Source organism: Prosopis cineraria, unplaced genomic scaffold, assembly GCF_029017545.1.
Source record: "Prosopis cineraria cultivar Desert tree isolate PC_DT_omini unplaced genomic scaffold, ASM2901754v1 PC4, whole genome shotgun sequence".
NCBI lineage: Eukaryota > Viridiplantae > Streptophyta > Magnoliopsida > Fabales > Fabaceae > Prosopis > Prosopis cineraria.
This window is the reverse complement of record NW_026555335.1, coordinates 10,916,545-10,930,847: the sequence shown is the minus strand read 5'-3', so window position 1 is coordinate 10,930,847 and position 14,303 is coordinate 10,916,545. Positions and strand designations below refer to the sequence as shown.

General features: G+C 33.6%; 2 protein-coding genes and 1 long non-coding RNA gene across 4 annotated transcripts; 1 reads left to right on the top strand and 2 right to left on the bottom strand.

Annotated features, from left to right (window-relative positions):
• Window positions 1–3,625: 3,625 nt before the first annotated feature.
• Window positions 3,626–11,336, bottom strand: LOC129308419 (uncharacterized). Of its 2 annotated transcripts, none has more exons than XR_008592613.1 (3): window positions 11,162–11,336; window positions 10,547–10,650; window positions 3,626–3,796 (listed from the first exon to the last, which is right to left on the bottom strand). It is a non-coding gene; the product is annotated as an uncharacterized LOC129308419 (long non-coding RNA). The 2 variants fall into 2 exon arrangements; XR_008592612.1 differs by lacking the exon at window positions 3,626–3,796 and adding an exon at window positions 9,240–9,849.
• LOC129308415 (putative disease resistance protein At1g50180) lies at window positions 4,681–8,934 on the top strand. Its single transcript, XM_054949522.1, has 2 exons — window positions 4,681–5,998; window positions 6,881–8,934. The coding sequence occupies exons 1-2, from the start codon at window positions 4,957–4,959 to the stop codon at window positions 8,614–8,616; spliced, it is 2,778 nt and encodes a 925-aa protein (XP_054805497.1). The 5' UTR covers window positions 4,681–4,956; the 3' UTR covers window positions 8,617–8,934.
• Window positions 11,337–13,011: 1,675 nt separating the features above from the next.
• Window positions 13,012–14,101, bottom strand: LOC129308418 (cyclin-dependent protein kinase inhibitor SMR10-like). Its single transcript, XM_054949526.1, has one exon. It carries the CDS (start codon window positions 13,892–13,894, stop codon window positions 13,571–13,573), a length of 324 nt encoding a protein of 107 aa, XP_054805501.1. The 5' UTR covers window positions 13,895–14,101; the 3' UTR covers window positions 13,012–13,570.
• Window positions 14,102–14,303: the final 202 nt, after the last annotated feature.

The following is a 14,303-nucleotide window of genomic DNA, read 5'->3' as shown; positions in this document are numbered from 1 at the left end:
AAACTAGTGAACCCATTGGACATGAATAGGTAATGAATTTATGTGAATGATAGAATAGAGAATTTAGAAATTAGTGTTAATAAGTTCCTTAAAGTGGAATAATGATGTTATCCTTGGGAAATTGATTCTAGATCATTATTATTGACACCTTTGAGCTCGTGTGAAGCTTTAAAAGTTAGTATTTAAAAGGATAAACATTTAATTTCTCAAAAGTTTAAGGTAATCGGGAGAAACTTAATTTATATAGTTGAATATTAATTGTTTATTTACTTAGAATTGGTTGATATTTTTAACTATTATGTTTGGCAAAATGATGAACTTATGAATTGTGGCATGAATTTGAAAATAGAAACCTTTGGCAAGCCATCTCTTTGAAATTTATGATTTGAAAAATGGCTAATCATTGTGATAATGCTATGTGTTCTTATATACATGTGAATAATGACGATGATTGAGAATATGTGAGCATGTATTAAGGGATATGTGGATTATAATGGTGAAAAAGATTTTTATGTGCTTGATGCGATAAGAAGATTATATCAATGACATTAATTGTCATAAGTGCATAATATGTGTCAAATATGCATGGCATGATCATTGATGAGAGTTCGTCTAAGAAGAAGAGTAGTTGATTAAACCCATATGATATTGGCAATGATCGTTAGAATCAAAAACTCACCTTGGCACCGATTGTTGGAATCGAGAGGTAGACTTGTCCCATGGTTGATTCGAGACTGTCTCACTTGTTCTATAAGGAACTCAAACCTAATTAGACTCCAACGATTCATGAGGAGGATAGATTAAGAGTATGACACCCCATAATTATTAGTATTAGGAGAAACCAAATTATACAAATGAGTGAGTTAACCTTGGCCTGATAGCTCTTCATAAGTAGAAGACTGGGTTAGTCCGTGAAGGATGTAGCCACCGAATAGCCACTAGTTTTATGTCGAAAGTAATAGGAGGATATAAGATTGACATTTAATCATGCATTTAAATTCAACTACTTGGCTATTATTATTGTGGTCTAATATGTGTTAATGGCGCATGGTTGGAATTATTATGACCCTATGATGTGCATTGTGATTTATGTGATGATATGTGGGTTAGGCTCGGTCACATGATTGTTAGTATTGTAGATCGTGGCCAAGTTCATCACGTCTTATAATTTTGTGTTTTTGTTTAATCGCATCTGTTTTCAATTAATATGCAACTGTATAGATTAACTGAAACTTGGTTACTAAGTAGTTATACTCATCTCTCAATTCCCAATATTTTTATAGCCTAGTTTATCAGATCAAGATCAGGGAAAACACATAGAGGCATAAGATTTGTAAAGTAATCCTTTTGCATGCCTCTCATTGTTCTTTTATGTGTATAAATGTTGATATAATTGCCAACTAGGAATCACATGATCTTTTTGTACTACTTGCATTACTATATTGTACAACTTATGTATTTTGTACCTTGGATTAGTGAGCTTTGATTGTAAACCCTTAAATAGGGCTAAAATATTTATGTAAGTAGGAATATGTATAATTTAACTGATTTAAAATGAAAATGAATATTTTGTGTAAGAAATTCCTCCCATTTATGTTTTGAGAAATTTGGGGTTGAGTGGTGAAATTAAGGTTTATATGTTTTTGCTTGAGTATGGTGTGTTGAATGAGTCCACTAGAGTTCTTTGAGTGTGGTCGAATGATCAGTGTAGTTTTTTGGCACTTGTGTTTGAGTTAGAACATCATTATTGTGAGTTTTATGTGAAAAAGTGACAAAATAGGTTTGATATCCAAATCTTTATAGAAAATGAATTTGAGTGTAAAACTTGTGCTATTAGTTAGAGTTAGGAGAAAATAGATACTGAAACCACCTCAATCGAATGTTGAATAGAGATTTGAAATGTGTCGAAAATTCACTATCGCTGCTATCAAATAACAGTAGCTGTTTGCTATCAAATTTCGTGCAATGTGCCGTGGCACAAGGTGCATCATGCCATAGCACATGGCATAAAGATGAGAGCCACAGTGCACAAACCTTTAGCCATGATGTATGTCACATTTTTTTGCACAATTTCACTATTTTGAGTTTTGGAACTCAATAGTTTAGGTCCCATATGTTTTTCGGATTTTTGCATTTCTTTAAAACTTTGATTTGATCAATGTGTGAGTTTATGGGACAGATTTAATTATTGAAAGGGGGGATCCCATTTTACATGTTTAGTGAATCGTTCTTTTCACTGAAATTTTGAAAAACTTGTTTCTTTCAATTGTGAATTATGAAAACTTGATAATTTTTAGTGGGTTTAGTTTCTTAATTACCTCGATTATAGAGTTATTTGTGGTTTAGTAAGAAAAACCTTACACATTTGGCCTCACTAACTTTAAAATGATATTGCATGCATATTTGAAAATATTGTTTACTTTTATATTTATTATAAAAATAAATTTAAGATACAAATGAAATTAATAAATACTCTAAAACTTCTCATATAATTTATTTTTATATTACTTTAATTAATATTTAAAATTATAATTTTTAAAAAATATCAATATTTTTTTATGTAATTTTACTGAAAAAATTATACTCCTTTTGTTAAAAAATATAAAGCATTTTTAAACGAACCCCACCTCCAATAAAGTAGTTACATACCTTCAAATTAACCTTATCTTTTCATATTTATTTCTATTAAATATCTTACAATAAATATAAAATTATTATTAATAGAAGCACTTTTCGAAAAAGACAATGATTATATCTTAAAAGATTAAAAATATTTTAAATTTTTTAACAAAAAAAGTATAATATAAGTTCTCGAGAACTTTAAAGTAATGATTATATTTTGTGATACTTATTTGTCACTAACTAATTTCAATGAGGGTTATTTACAATTCTCCCTTTATTTTTGTTCCCACGATATCAATCATTTAAAAGTATAGAGGTATATTTCCTCAAGGTCAACATAATTGTTTTGATAATTAAAATCATTGTAATTTACTAAAAAATATATTAAAAATAATCCTTAAGCTATAGATTCGAAATTAAATAACTAATTATTATTTTATATTTTAATGGGAAATAGTTTTATTCCCATTTAAACTTCCAATATGAATAATCTTTTTTTAAATTTAAATTAAGTGAGATGGCAAGTTTAAATATTTGTCTATAAACATGTAAAGTAAATTATCTACTTATTATGAATCGTTCTACTGACTCCCGTTATAATATATATTTATTCATGAATATATAATGTAACATATATAATGTTTATTATACAATGTTATATTATATAATATATTATATTGGAGATTTTTATTTATTTAGATTTTTTTACTTAGATTGATGACTAATTCAATATAATGGACGTTAGTTTACCAAGAATAGTGTTAACTTACTTTTTTCCCCAGATGTTACCTTACTAATTCTATAAGTTCATATTATATAAATATTAATAAATATTTCTTTCAATTTAAAATATAAGTAGTTTTTCGTAAAAATTCATATACCAATAAATTCTTGTTCTCAAAAAAATTAATTTGTTTCCCTTTTTACCCATATTTATAATCTATAATTAGTGATAAGAAGATCATAAATTTACAAATATGAAAATGATCTAAATTAATAAATATAAGAGGTAAAATAAGAATTTTATTTATAAATATTAAGTTTGTATTTTAGATTTCACATTAACAGAAGAAAATGCTTTTATATTGATGATGCATACATGAGAATTCTTTGGTAGACATCAGCAGAGACGTTGAGCTCAAGGTTTCTATTGACAAAACACCGACCTCGCACACTGCCATGGAAATCAGAAGTCAAAGGAGCAGCTGTCAATTTTGAATCTTCATGATAAGGGGTGGTTAAGAACAAATGGCAAAAGGCTTTGTCCATCTTTTTCTATCCAATAGGTTTTCTCCATCTACTTCAAAATTATTCTTTAGGAGGTGCGCGCAAGTTGCAGTTCTAGAGACATCCAACCGACAGTGTTTTTTTTTTTTTTAATTTTTATTTTTTAACTATGTGCACTGCAATACGCAAACCCTAACTTAATGGTGTGTGAAACTTAATTTTCTCTTATTATACACTGATTTTTTTTTTTTTTGGGTTGTTGCCATAAAAACAAATCTAGCTAATCTGGATTTGATTTAGACAATTTAAATTTTACACAAACACATTTTGAAATGTTAAAATTTCAATTTTAGAAGTAAAATGTATAATAAAAAAAAATCTTATAACTGTACTTCAAAAAAAAATGATTAAGAAGTAAAGGGACCTCTATAATCTTGACTGTCCAAAATTCGATCTATATGGCCTAAATTTGCAACATAATAACAGTACCATTGTGTTGTTTTACACGATAGCCGATCATTGGTTTACTCCCCCACGCCCTATGTATATATTGTAAAGGTAAATTTTATACATTTAAGATGTTTATTTTTAATTAAATCAAGACATGCGCATATTTTATCACACTCAATTTGTTTATCAAACTAAAATAAGTCTCACACTTACATAGAGCTTCAAATAAGTCTTACCACACTTTCTATATTTTATTCTGATATTAATAAGTTCTCTCTTTTTAGCAGGCCGTTGTTTACTAATGAGCATCCAAAATCTAACTTAATTACTTTTCCATATTTTCAGAGCAATCGTGGTGGCTTCCGAATTATTTCCTAGAGGTAGCTTGCCCATAGATTTTCTCGTGCTTTTTCTTTATTGCTGCTGAACAAAGGGCACGATGACTATATCTGATGGGTCTAGATTGGCGTGCCAAAGCCATGGCTTATTCTTCTAGTTGATTATTTTCCATTACAATAGTATAGCAGTAAGAGAAAGCAAGTCATCGCGAAAGTCAACACCAACGTGACTTGGGCCTATCCTGTATCATTTGGAAGCAGAACTTCATGCAGCCAAATCCTTCTTAGATTTGAGCCAGGGGGGAAAAGCAAGCAGGACATGGCAGAGTACGTGGTATCATATGTTGTGGAAGAGCTTGGTGAATTGCTCATTAAAGAAGCCGTTTTCTTATATCGGGTGACAGAGAAAGTGAGGCAACTGAGATCCGAATTGAGGCTGATCCAGTCTTACCTGCAAGATGCAGATAGAAGGCAAGATGAAGATGAAAGACTGCGGAATTGGATTTCAGAAATCAGAGAAGCTGCATATGATTCTGATGATGTCATTGAGACATATGCTCTTAGAGAAGAATCAAGAAGACGCAGGGTCGGTATCCTGGACATCATCAAGAGGTATGCTGGTAAAGAATGCTTTGAGATTTACCAGGTGGGATCTAAGGTTGATGAAATCATTCTAAGGATTTCTAACCTCACTAGATATTTGAAAACATATGGCATAAGACCTGAAACAGGAGAGTCCTCAAGTTCTACGCAGGGGAGGCAGAAGGCTTTGAGGAGGTCTTACTCTCATATAATTGAAGAGGACATAATTGGGGTGGAAGAAGATGTAAAAATTTTGAAATCACATCTGGTGAGTCCTGAAAAAAGTTGCAGAGTAGTTGCCATATGTGGAATGGGGGGTTTAGGGAAGACAACATTGGCCAAGAAGATATATCACAATACTGATGTTAGACATCATTTTGAGAGTTTTGCCTGGGCCTATGTATCTCAGCAATGCCAACCTAAGGATGTGTGGGAAGGGATTCTCTTTAAACTGGTCCCTCTTTCTAAAGAGCAGAGAGAGGAAATTATCAGCATGAGGCTTGAGGAGCTTGCAAAGATGCTTTACCAAGTTCAAATGGAGAAGAGATGCTTGGTGATCCTTGATGATATTTGGAGTGTGGAGACTTGGAACATTCTGAGTCCTGCCTTCCCAAATGGAAGAGGAGAATCTGGCAGCAAAATATTGCTTACTTCTCGAAATACAGATGTTGCACTGCATGTAGACCCCACGTGTTTCCTTCATCAACCAAGGTGCTTAAATGAAGATGACAGTTGGGACTTGTTCCAAAAGAAGGCATTCCCCATAAAAGATGATCCGGGTTTGTGAATTCTTCTTCATCACCTACAATTGATGTTTTAACTTTTATCTATACTTGCTATACAGTTAGTATTGATTAGCTTTCCAGTTTTACAATTCCGAAGCTTCAGACTCTTTATTCTGTTTTACACCTTTCTGTATCATGTCCGGAAGGCGAGTAAAATTGAGGGAAACAATGTATTTGTTTGGAGCCTACCAACTTAACTTAGTAATCTTAGGCATTAAACGTTCCGCACAAGTTTATTTTTTGACCAAGAAAGACACCAGAAATCACTAGAAATTCCTGGCTTCCTGCTCTTGTTCTCAATAACAAAGAATCAGAAGTTCATAAGACCAGGCCTTACACTTACAGCTAGAGATCTTCATCTTCATATTACAGAGAAGAAAATCATAACCTAAAATTTCATATCAAATCTCATATGGTTAAATGAAATCACAACTGTATTAAACATTAAACATTTTAATTAAATTACTTTATCAAAATAACTCCGAAAGAGCATGCATATAGAGTGAATTATGATCTGAAATGTCCTCTATTAGCATAGATACCCTAAAAGGGTATGTATCTTTTCTAGTTAGACAGCCTCTCTGAGCAGAGTGATCATGGTTTTTTCATAGCTTTGCCGCAAATATGGCGTGACAAAGTTTAGACAGTCTTAATTGGCCAATATAGTGACAGAAGTCCTCCAATGTATCATGTCCCCAAAGGAATAAAAACTGCCTAAGTGCATAAAGAAATGAAGATCATACCCTCTTCAATTTGGCGAGCAGTTTCTCTTCCATTTGAGTCAATAATTATAGATTCAATTTTATGGGGTTAAAATTTGACCATGAGTGAAACTCTGGTAGCCTAACAGACTAATCGTTATTTTGCTTTCCACAGACTTCACCATTAACATAGAGAAAGAGAAGCTGGGAAGAGAAATGGTAGGAAGGTGTGCAGGTTTACCATTGGCCATTATTGTGCTTGGAGGACTCTTAGCAACAAAGCCTACACTCGAGTACTGGGACACAGTGCGTCAAAACATTAATTCCTACTTGAGGAGAGAAAAAGGGCGGGAGCAGCTCTTAGGAGTGTCTAAGGTGCTTGCTCTAAGCTATTATGAATTGCCATATCAACTGAAACCATGTTTCCTACATTTAGCCCATTTCCCAGAAAATATTGAGATACCCACCAAGAAACTAATCAGAATATGGGTGGCAGAGGGGTTGGTTCAGAATGAAGTAGGAGGAGAGGAAAACATGGAGGATATGGCACAACGGTGCTTGAATGAGCTGGTTGAGAGGTGCATGATTCAGGTGGTGCAAAAGAGTTCAACAGGAAGAATGAGAACTTGTCAAATGCACAACCTTATGAGGGACCTGTGTGTATCAAAGGCAAAAGAAGAAAATTTTCTTGAGATGGTTAATTCCGGGCATATAAATGAACCAACAGATTGTTTTCATTTACCCGTAATCCACAGAGCAAAGTCTATGGGTAAAGTTCGTCGGATTGCTCTTTTTCTGGATCATAATATTGATAGGCTCTTCCCTTCACAATTGAAAAGCCATCTCCATCTTAGGTCTCTTATCTGCTTTCATGAAAAGGCAGCTCAGCTTTGTGAATGGAGGATAATGAAATCTGTTTTCAAAAATTTCAAGTTACTCAGAGTCTTGGACTTGGAAGGATTACATGGTCAGGGAGGGAAGTTACCAAAAGAAATTGGCTACTTGATCCACCTGAGATTTCTTAGTCTAAGAAATACAGATATTGATGAGTTGCCACCAACAATAGGCAATCTGAGGTGCTTGCAAACTCTTGATCTTCTGACATGGAATTCAACTGTACAAATACCCAATGTAATATCGAAGATGCAAAGATTAAGACACTTGTATCTACCAGAGTCGTGTGGTGATGGCACTGAAAAGTGGCTATTGACCAATCTGAGAAATTTGCAGGCCTTAGTTAACTTCCCTTCAGATAAGTGTGATGTAAGAGATCTTACTAAACTAACCCATTTGAGAAAACTGGCAATAGTTGATCCCACATTTGGGGACATATTTGAATCTCCAGCTGTGAAATTTGGCCGCCTTGAATCTTTATTTTTTGTCTGCACTGAGGATACTAACGTTCCTCAAGTTGCAGCAGGATGTCCTAATCTATATAAGCTTCATATAGAAGGGCCTATAATAAAGTTACCAGAACATCACCAACTTTCCTCCAAGCTTGCCAAGCTGAAATTGCAGGGATCCAGACTTAATGCAGATCCAATGGAAACACTAGGGAAGCTTCCCAGTTTGAGGTTCCTTGAATTACAAATGGATTCCTTCATGGGAAAGGAATTAGTTTGTGCTAAGAAAAGTTTCCCTCAGCTTCAGTCTCTGGTTTTTGGTGACTTGACCAATTTTGAAGAGTGGAAATTGGATAAAGAAGCCATGCCTAGTCTTTGCAGACTACAGATTTCAAGCTGCACTAAGCTTAAGATGGTTCCAGATGGGCTAAGGTTGGTGACCACTCTTCAGGAGTTGGAGATTAGATCAATGTTTCAAGTATTCAGATCCAAACTTGAAAAGGGAGGAGAAGATCATTATAAAGTCCAACATGTACCAAGCCTGGTCTTTCATTATTGTGACTACTAATTTGAGATGGCAATTTCAATAGCAAGCCAGTCTGGCTAGAACCCACTCTAAATGAGCCAAGAACAACTGGGTCTTCTGCAAATATAAATAATATGTGGATGCAGTCCTACAAATCACAGGTACTTTTAAGAAGGACCTGTGTTCATCCAAAACAGGTCGGATCCTCTCAGACACCTTGTAAATTACAAGTTACTCCTTGGATTTTACCATATGGCCATGCTAATGTCATTGTTGTGTCTTGTATTTGTGCCAATGTCCGTACTTTCTAGATGTAATATTTGTCATTTTTTGTTGCTTGTTCAGAATAAGTGTTTGATATGTTTTCATCTCTATATAGTATAATAATTCTAACAAATCATACTATTCAAAAATCATGAATAATGCAGTTTATTTATTAAATTCCCTGCAACGCATAGGACTCACTAATTTAGAAAAGCCAAGTTATATATTTGCATTAATAAAGTTCACTTTATTCAATATATATCAGAACAATCATTTCTTACACAATCATTTATACATAAATTCTCTTTTTTAATCGCCCAAAACTTAATTTCTGCATGCTAGTCAACGGCTTTTTGTAGAGTGATAGTAAGAGTCATTACAATTAATTAGCATATTGAAAATATGTTAATATCCTGGAATCAATACACAACTGGTTGTCCAGAAAAACACATAAAAGGAATGCATGAACTTGGTATAGTTCATCCATTTAATAGTGCTCTTCAATCTCTCAACTCATCCGTGTCATTGAACTTAGCTATGCCCTGACTCCTGGATGAGTCTATGCAATCTCTTGGATTTACAAAACCATATTAACTTACTCCACAAAATGCATGCGTGCTCCTTTAGTATTTTATTTAGTAAGGAATAAACGTCTAACACCATTGCCCATTCTCCAGTTATGACTTTTTTTCACTTTGCACTGGATGAGTTATTCAAGTTTGTTTAGAAGTTTTTAACATGGGATTTACAAAGGAAATTTTTCCTTCAAAGATTTTTTTTTTTTTTTGGGTATGGATTCCGGTCATTTTGGTTGGCTAGGTATACAGTTGTTTAAGCATTGCAGAGGGTTTCGGTAATGTATATAGAATTTGTTCAAATTAGTTAAAGGGAAACCAAAGACAGGGAGCGAGTGGTTTTATTGAGATCTTCTGGTCTTGAAGGGAATCGCACAGACGCATTGGTGATGGAAAGTTCCTCGTGAACATTGGATGAAATTGAACCTAGAAGGTCCTGCATACATAAGAGTATCGATGAGTAGGATTAGTAACTAGTAAGAATCAGTTAGTTGTCTAGTTTGCTGGAGAGGCCAGCTCTATTTGTTAAAGAGAAGGATGTTCAATTGGAACGGTGTGAATGAATTGAATAGTGTTGTGTTTGTTCACACTTTTAATGTATCAGGTACTCAAAAAGGACATCATTGAGTCTGTTGTGATAGCTCTAGTGCTTGGATTGTACGTTGTATAAGGTTAGGTCCCGGGAGTGTTTTTGAAGTACAATTTTGTGGCGTTAACTAATATGGACTCTGGAGCTGGCTTGGAGGTTATGTTAAGAAGGTTTGAATTGAGATTGATACACAATGTTTAACTTGTAGTTTGGTATCTTTGTTCTTTGGCACAAATCAGATTCTGGTTCGCTAACTAACCTAATTTAAGTCGATCTAGCATTATACCAATTGATTAGCTAAATTAGCCGCAACTAGAATTTTGTTAAAGTTAGAGAAAATATGTGTGCGTGTGCGTGTGTGTGTGTGTGTGATTTATATTGGAAGCTCAACGCAGTGGTCTTCAAGCAATGAAAACAGAAACAATCTCAACAGATATTTTGCATCTTAAATTCAACTACGAACCCCTAAATAACTCGAGCATTATAACTCAAAGGAAAAGGTATAAAATAACTGAAAAGGAATTACAATTATATATAATATTACCTCGATGACGCTCCGACAGATACGAAAGGCAAGACAAACACCTCGAGGAGAGACTAGAGAGACGCAGCAGTAGGTTCCAGGAACTCAGCTTGAATGACAGAGAACTGCAACCGAATAAAGCGTTAAACATCAAAGAAAAAATACATAACTTAGTTCTCTAAAACGTATATACTTCTTCACAATTTCTATAATAACTAGCACTAAATGATCAGCTCAACAATCTGTATTTGCTAGCCTCATATTGTATCTTTTTTAAGATAATTAATTTAATTGCGATCCAAAACTAAACAGCTCAATAGCATAATCAAGGTGACACGTTAACCATACAACAGCACAAATCAAGCAAGAAGCAGGGTGTGTGCGAAGAAAACAACTAGTATCTAAAACATGGTGACAAACGACATGCTCGACGACAAAGTAAGCAGAAAAATAAGAGAATTGCGAAGAAAACAAAAATGTGCAGCCATAAGATTCGATTATTATAGCATATGCATTCTACAAATATATACATATCATAAGAAATTGTAGAATACTGCGCTGGTTTTTTGGCGGAGATTATGAAAGCTCCAGATGCCTCTTTAGCCGTAATAAAAAAAGTTATAAAATAAGACATACGCGAGAACCAAATCGAAGCCGTGATCTGAACTACCATACAGCTCTAATCAATGTCAACAAGAGTGAAGACGAGAAGCGCGCAGCGGTGATCGAGCGGTTACGTTCAAGTTTCAACTGTTCAAGAATGAGAGCAAGATGACGAAACTTGGGAAGATAGTGACAGCCTGAAAATGGGCTTTGCAGAAAGCCGGAAGCGATAGATTCCCGACATATCAACCTCTATGTTTATGCTTTTTTCGTTAAAAAAATATAAAATATTTTTTTTAAAATTAAATGTTTAAAAATAAAATATTTTTAAATTTTTTAAAATATAAATTTTTTTAAAATATTCCTATTAATAATAACTTTACATTTATTAGAAAGTGTTTAATATGAATAAATATAAAAAGACACGATTAATTAAAAAATAAGTAACTACTTTATTAGGAGATAAAATTCAGTTAAAAATGTCTCGCATTTTTAACGAAGGATGTATCTCACCCCTAAAATATACTTATATTTAAATTAATATTAAAAAATAATTTTTCATATTTATTTTTTAATAAAGTATTTCACTTTAAAATAAATATAAAATAATTTTTATATTATGAGTACTTTTAGAAAAACACATGAATTACACTTTAAAATATTAAAAATATCTTACATTTTTAAAATCTAACCCTTAAAAAATATCTCATATTTTTAAATGAAGGAAGTATTTTTATTTAAAACTTATTTGTAGTTCTTTTATTATTTAAAATCTAATTGTTCATTGTTTATTATTCTCTCCATTGCTAAATACAAATAAATTTTAACTCACACACAATTAAAAAAATATTCATTTTAATAATTATATCTGAAGTTAAAAAATTTAAATTAAAATGTTCTTGTAATTAATCATTTATTTTTTCTAATTTAATGATACTATTATGAAGAGTAATTAAAGAAATACTCCCTACCTATCATTTTTTTATATAAATAAAATATCTTATTTCAATACACATTTATTACATATTTTTTAAATTATCTCTCATAATTTACATTTATGAGAAATAATTAATGTATGCTTATATTAATTAATATAAGGTATTTTAGTTTTTTTATTCTTAGACCTAATTATTATAATTAACTAATTTTTTTAAATTATGTGATATAATTTTTTATATATAGAAATGGAGGAAATATGTTGTGAATGTTTCTTGAAATTTTTTTTATTAAAAAAAATAATATAAAATTTTTTATTTATATTTAAAAACGGAATAGGAATTTGATACTAATAAATTTTTCCTTACCCAAAAATCGGTGGAAACATACATGGGGCAGCTCGAATTTAATCCCAATCCGATGTTTGACCCCATTCACGTTGGGCTTAGACCCAAGGGCCAACGTAGCCCAAAGTGTATTGAAAGGAAGTGAGAAGGGGGTGGGGGATCGGCACTGAAAGGAAGGAAGAGACTTTTTGGTTTTGGGCACACAGAAAGGAAAAGATATTGACTCGAGAGAGACAGAGAGAGAACACCATGTTTTACTCCCAGCATGATCTATTTTTATATTACGACACATCCAATAACTGATCATCATACCCATTTGTATTACACTTCTCTGCCATTGAAGTCTCACCCAAATGAAGATTTTTCTCTCTCTTTTCCTTATTAGATCTCAGTGTAAACAAAGCAAGCTCCTCCCCACTGGGGTTCCTTGCTTCCACAGATTAATTATACAAAAACGCATCCCACTTTCTGATTTTTATTTTTTTCTCAACAAGGAAACACAACCACCTTGGATAAGGGTTCAAACTTCAAAGATTGCTCTATCCCAAGACGAAGGAAAGGTAGAGAGAGAGAGAGAGAGAGAGCGAGCTAAAAGGACAGTTAATAATTAAGGATATATATATATATATATATGTATATATGAAAAACAGATATATACAACCAGCCAAATCATCAGGTTCTTCACAATTGATAGTTGGGAGGGCAATTCAATGCGATATATAGTACCTTCACCAAAGTGGAGACTCTGGATCCCTTTCTCTCTCCCTGGACCCCCCTCTTCTTCAACTCCATAATTGGCATAACCTTTCTCATTTTTCGTCATATACATTCCTTTTTCTCTTTAGGGCTCAATTTAATTGTTTTTTGCACAGTTTTCTCTGAAAATATATCCAGTAAACATGAATGTTGGATTGAATCCATCACCCACCCACCAACCGCTCTTACAGAAAAATGTGAACGAACAACTTTGGACCCTGTATAACTTCAACTCAGAAATACATTCATAAACAAATATAAAGGATCAAATCATCCACTATTTAATTACCTACACAAACATTGAGAAGCAGACTAATAATTATACTACCAACCGAGAAAAACAATTGATATAGAGATATACATATATACTGATCCTCATCAGCTGTCAATTACTGGTGTCAGGTTAAGAGCTTGCTTTGATCTTCTTAGAAGAAGCTGGCAAGAAGACAGAAGCCAGATCGTGAGGTACTTGGAAGAACATCTGAGAAGGCGAGGCTACGACGACGTTTCTGGGAGCCACTGCTACTGCAGCAGCAACTCGCCTTGGCTTCTTGGGAGCAGGTGGACACACCAATGGGGTCCTCAATGTTCGAGAAGGTGAAGTGGGTGTGTGGCAATCGTCTTCCTCCTCATTCTGCTGCGAAGACAGCCCCTTTCTCGCAATTGCATGGGTCCGTACGGGCGTGATTGGCCAGAATTCTTCTAACACTTCCAGTTCAACGCCCATGGATCTGCTAGCTGCTATACCTAGATCTCCACTCACAGTATCAGACTTCACTGATTTGGTGGGTTATATATCATAAAAAGAGAGAATTGAACTGATGAACTGTGTGAGCGGGTTTTGCCGCGAAGGATGAGGAGGTGAGGGAGAGAGAGAGAAGAGAGGCGTGCAGAGAGAAATGAGAGGGTGATGATGATGAGGGGTGCGGAAAGAGAGACAGATATAGGAGAGAGAGAGAGAGTGTGGAGGAGAAGGTGGGGGTGGTGTGGGGTACAGGTGGGAATGATGAATAAGGAAAAATGTCCCAACAAATTGATGTTCACAAGCAGACAAACCAAAATTTTCGGCTATTATTCACTCATTAAAAAAAACAGTAAACCACGAAAATGTTTTCTTTCTGCTCTACTGTAATCTT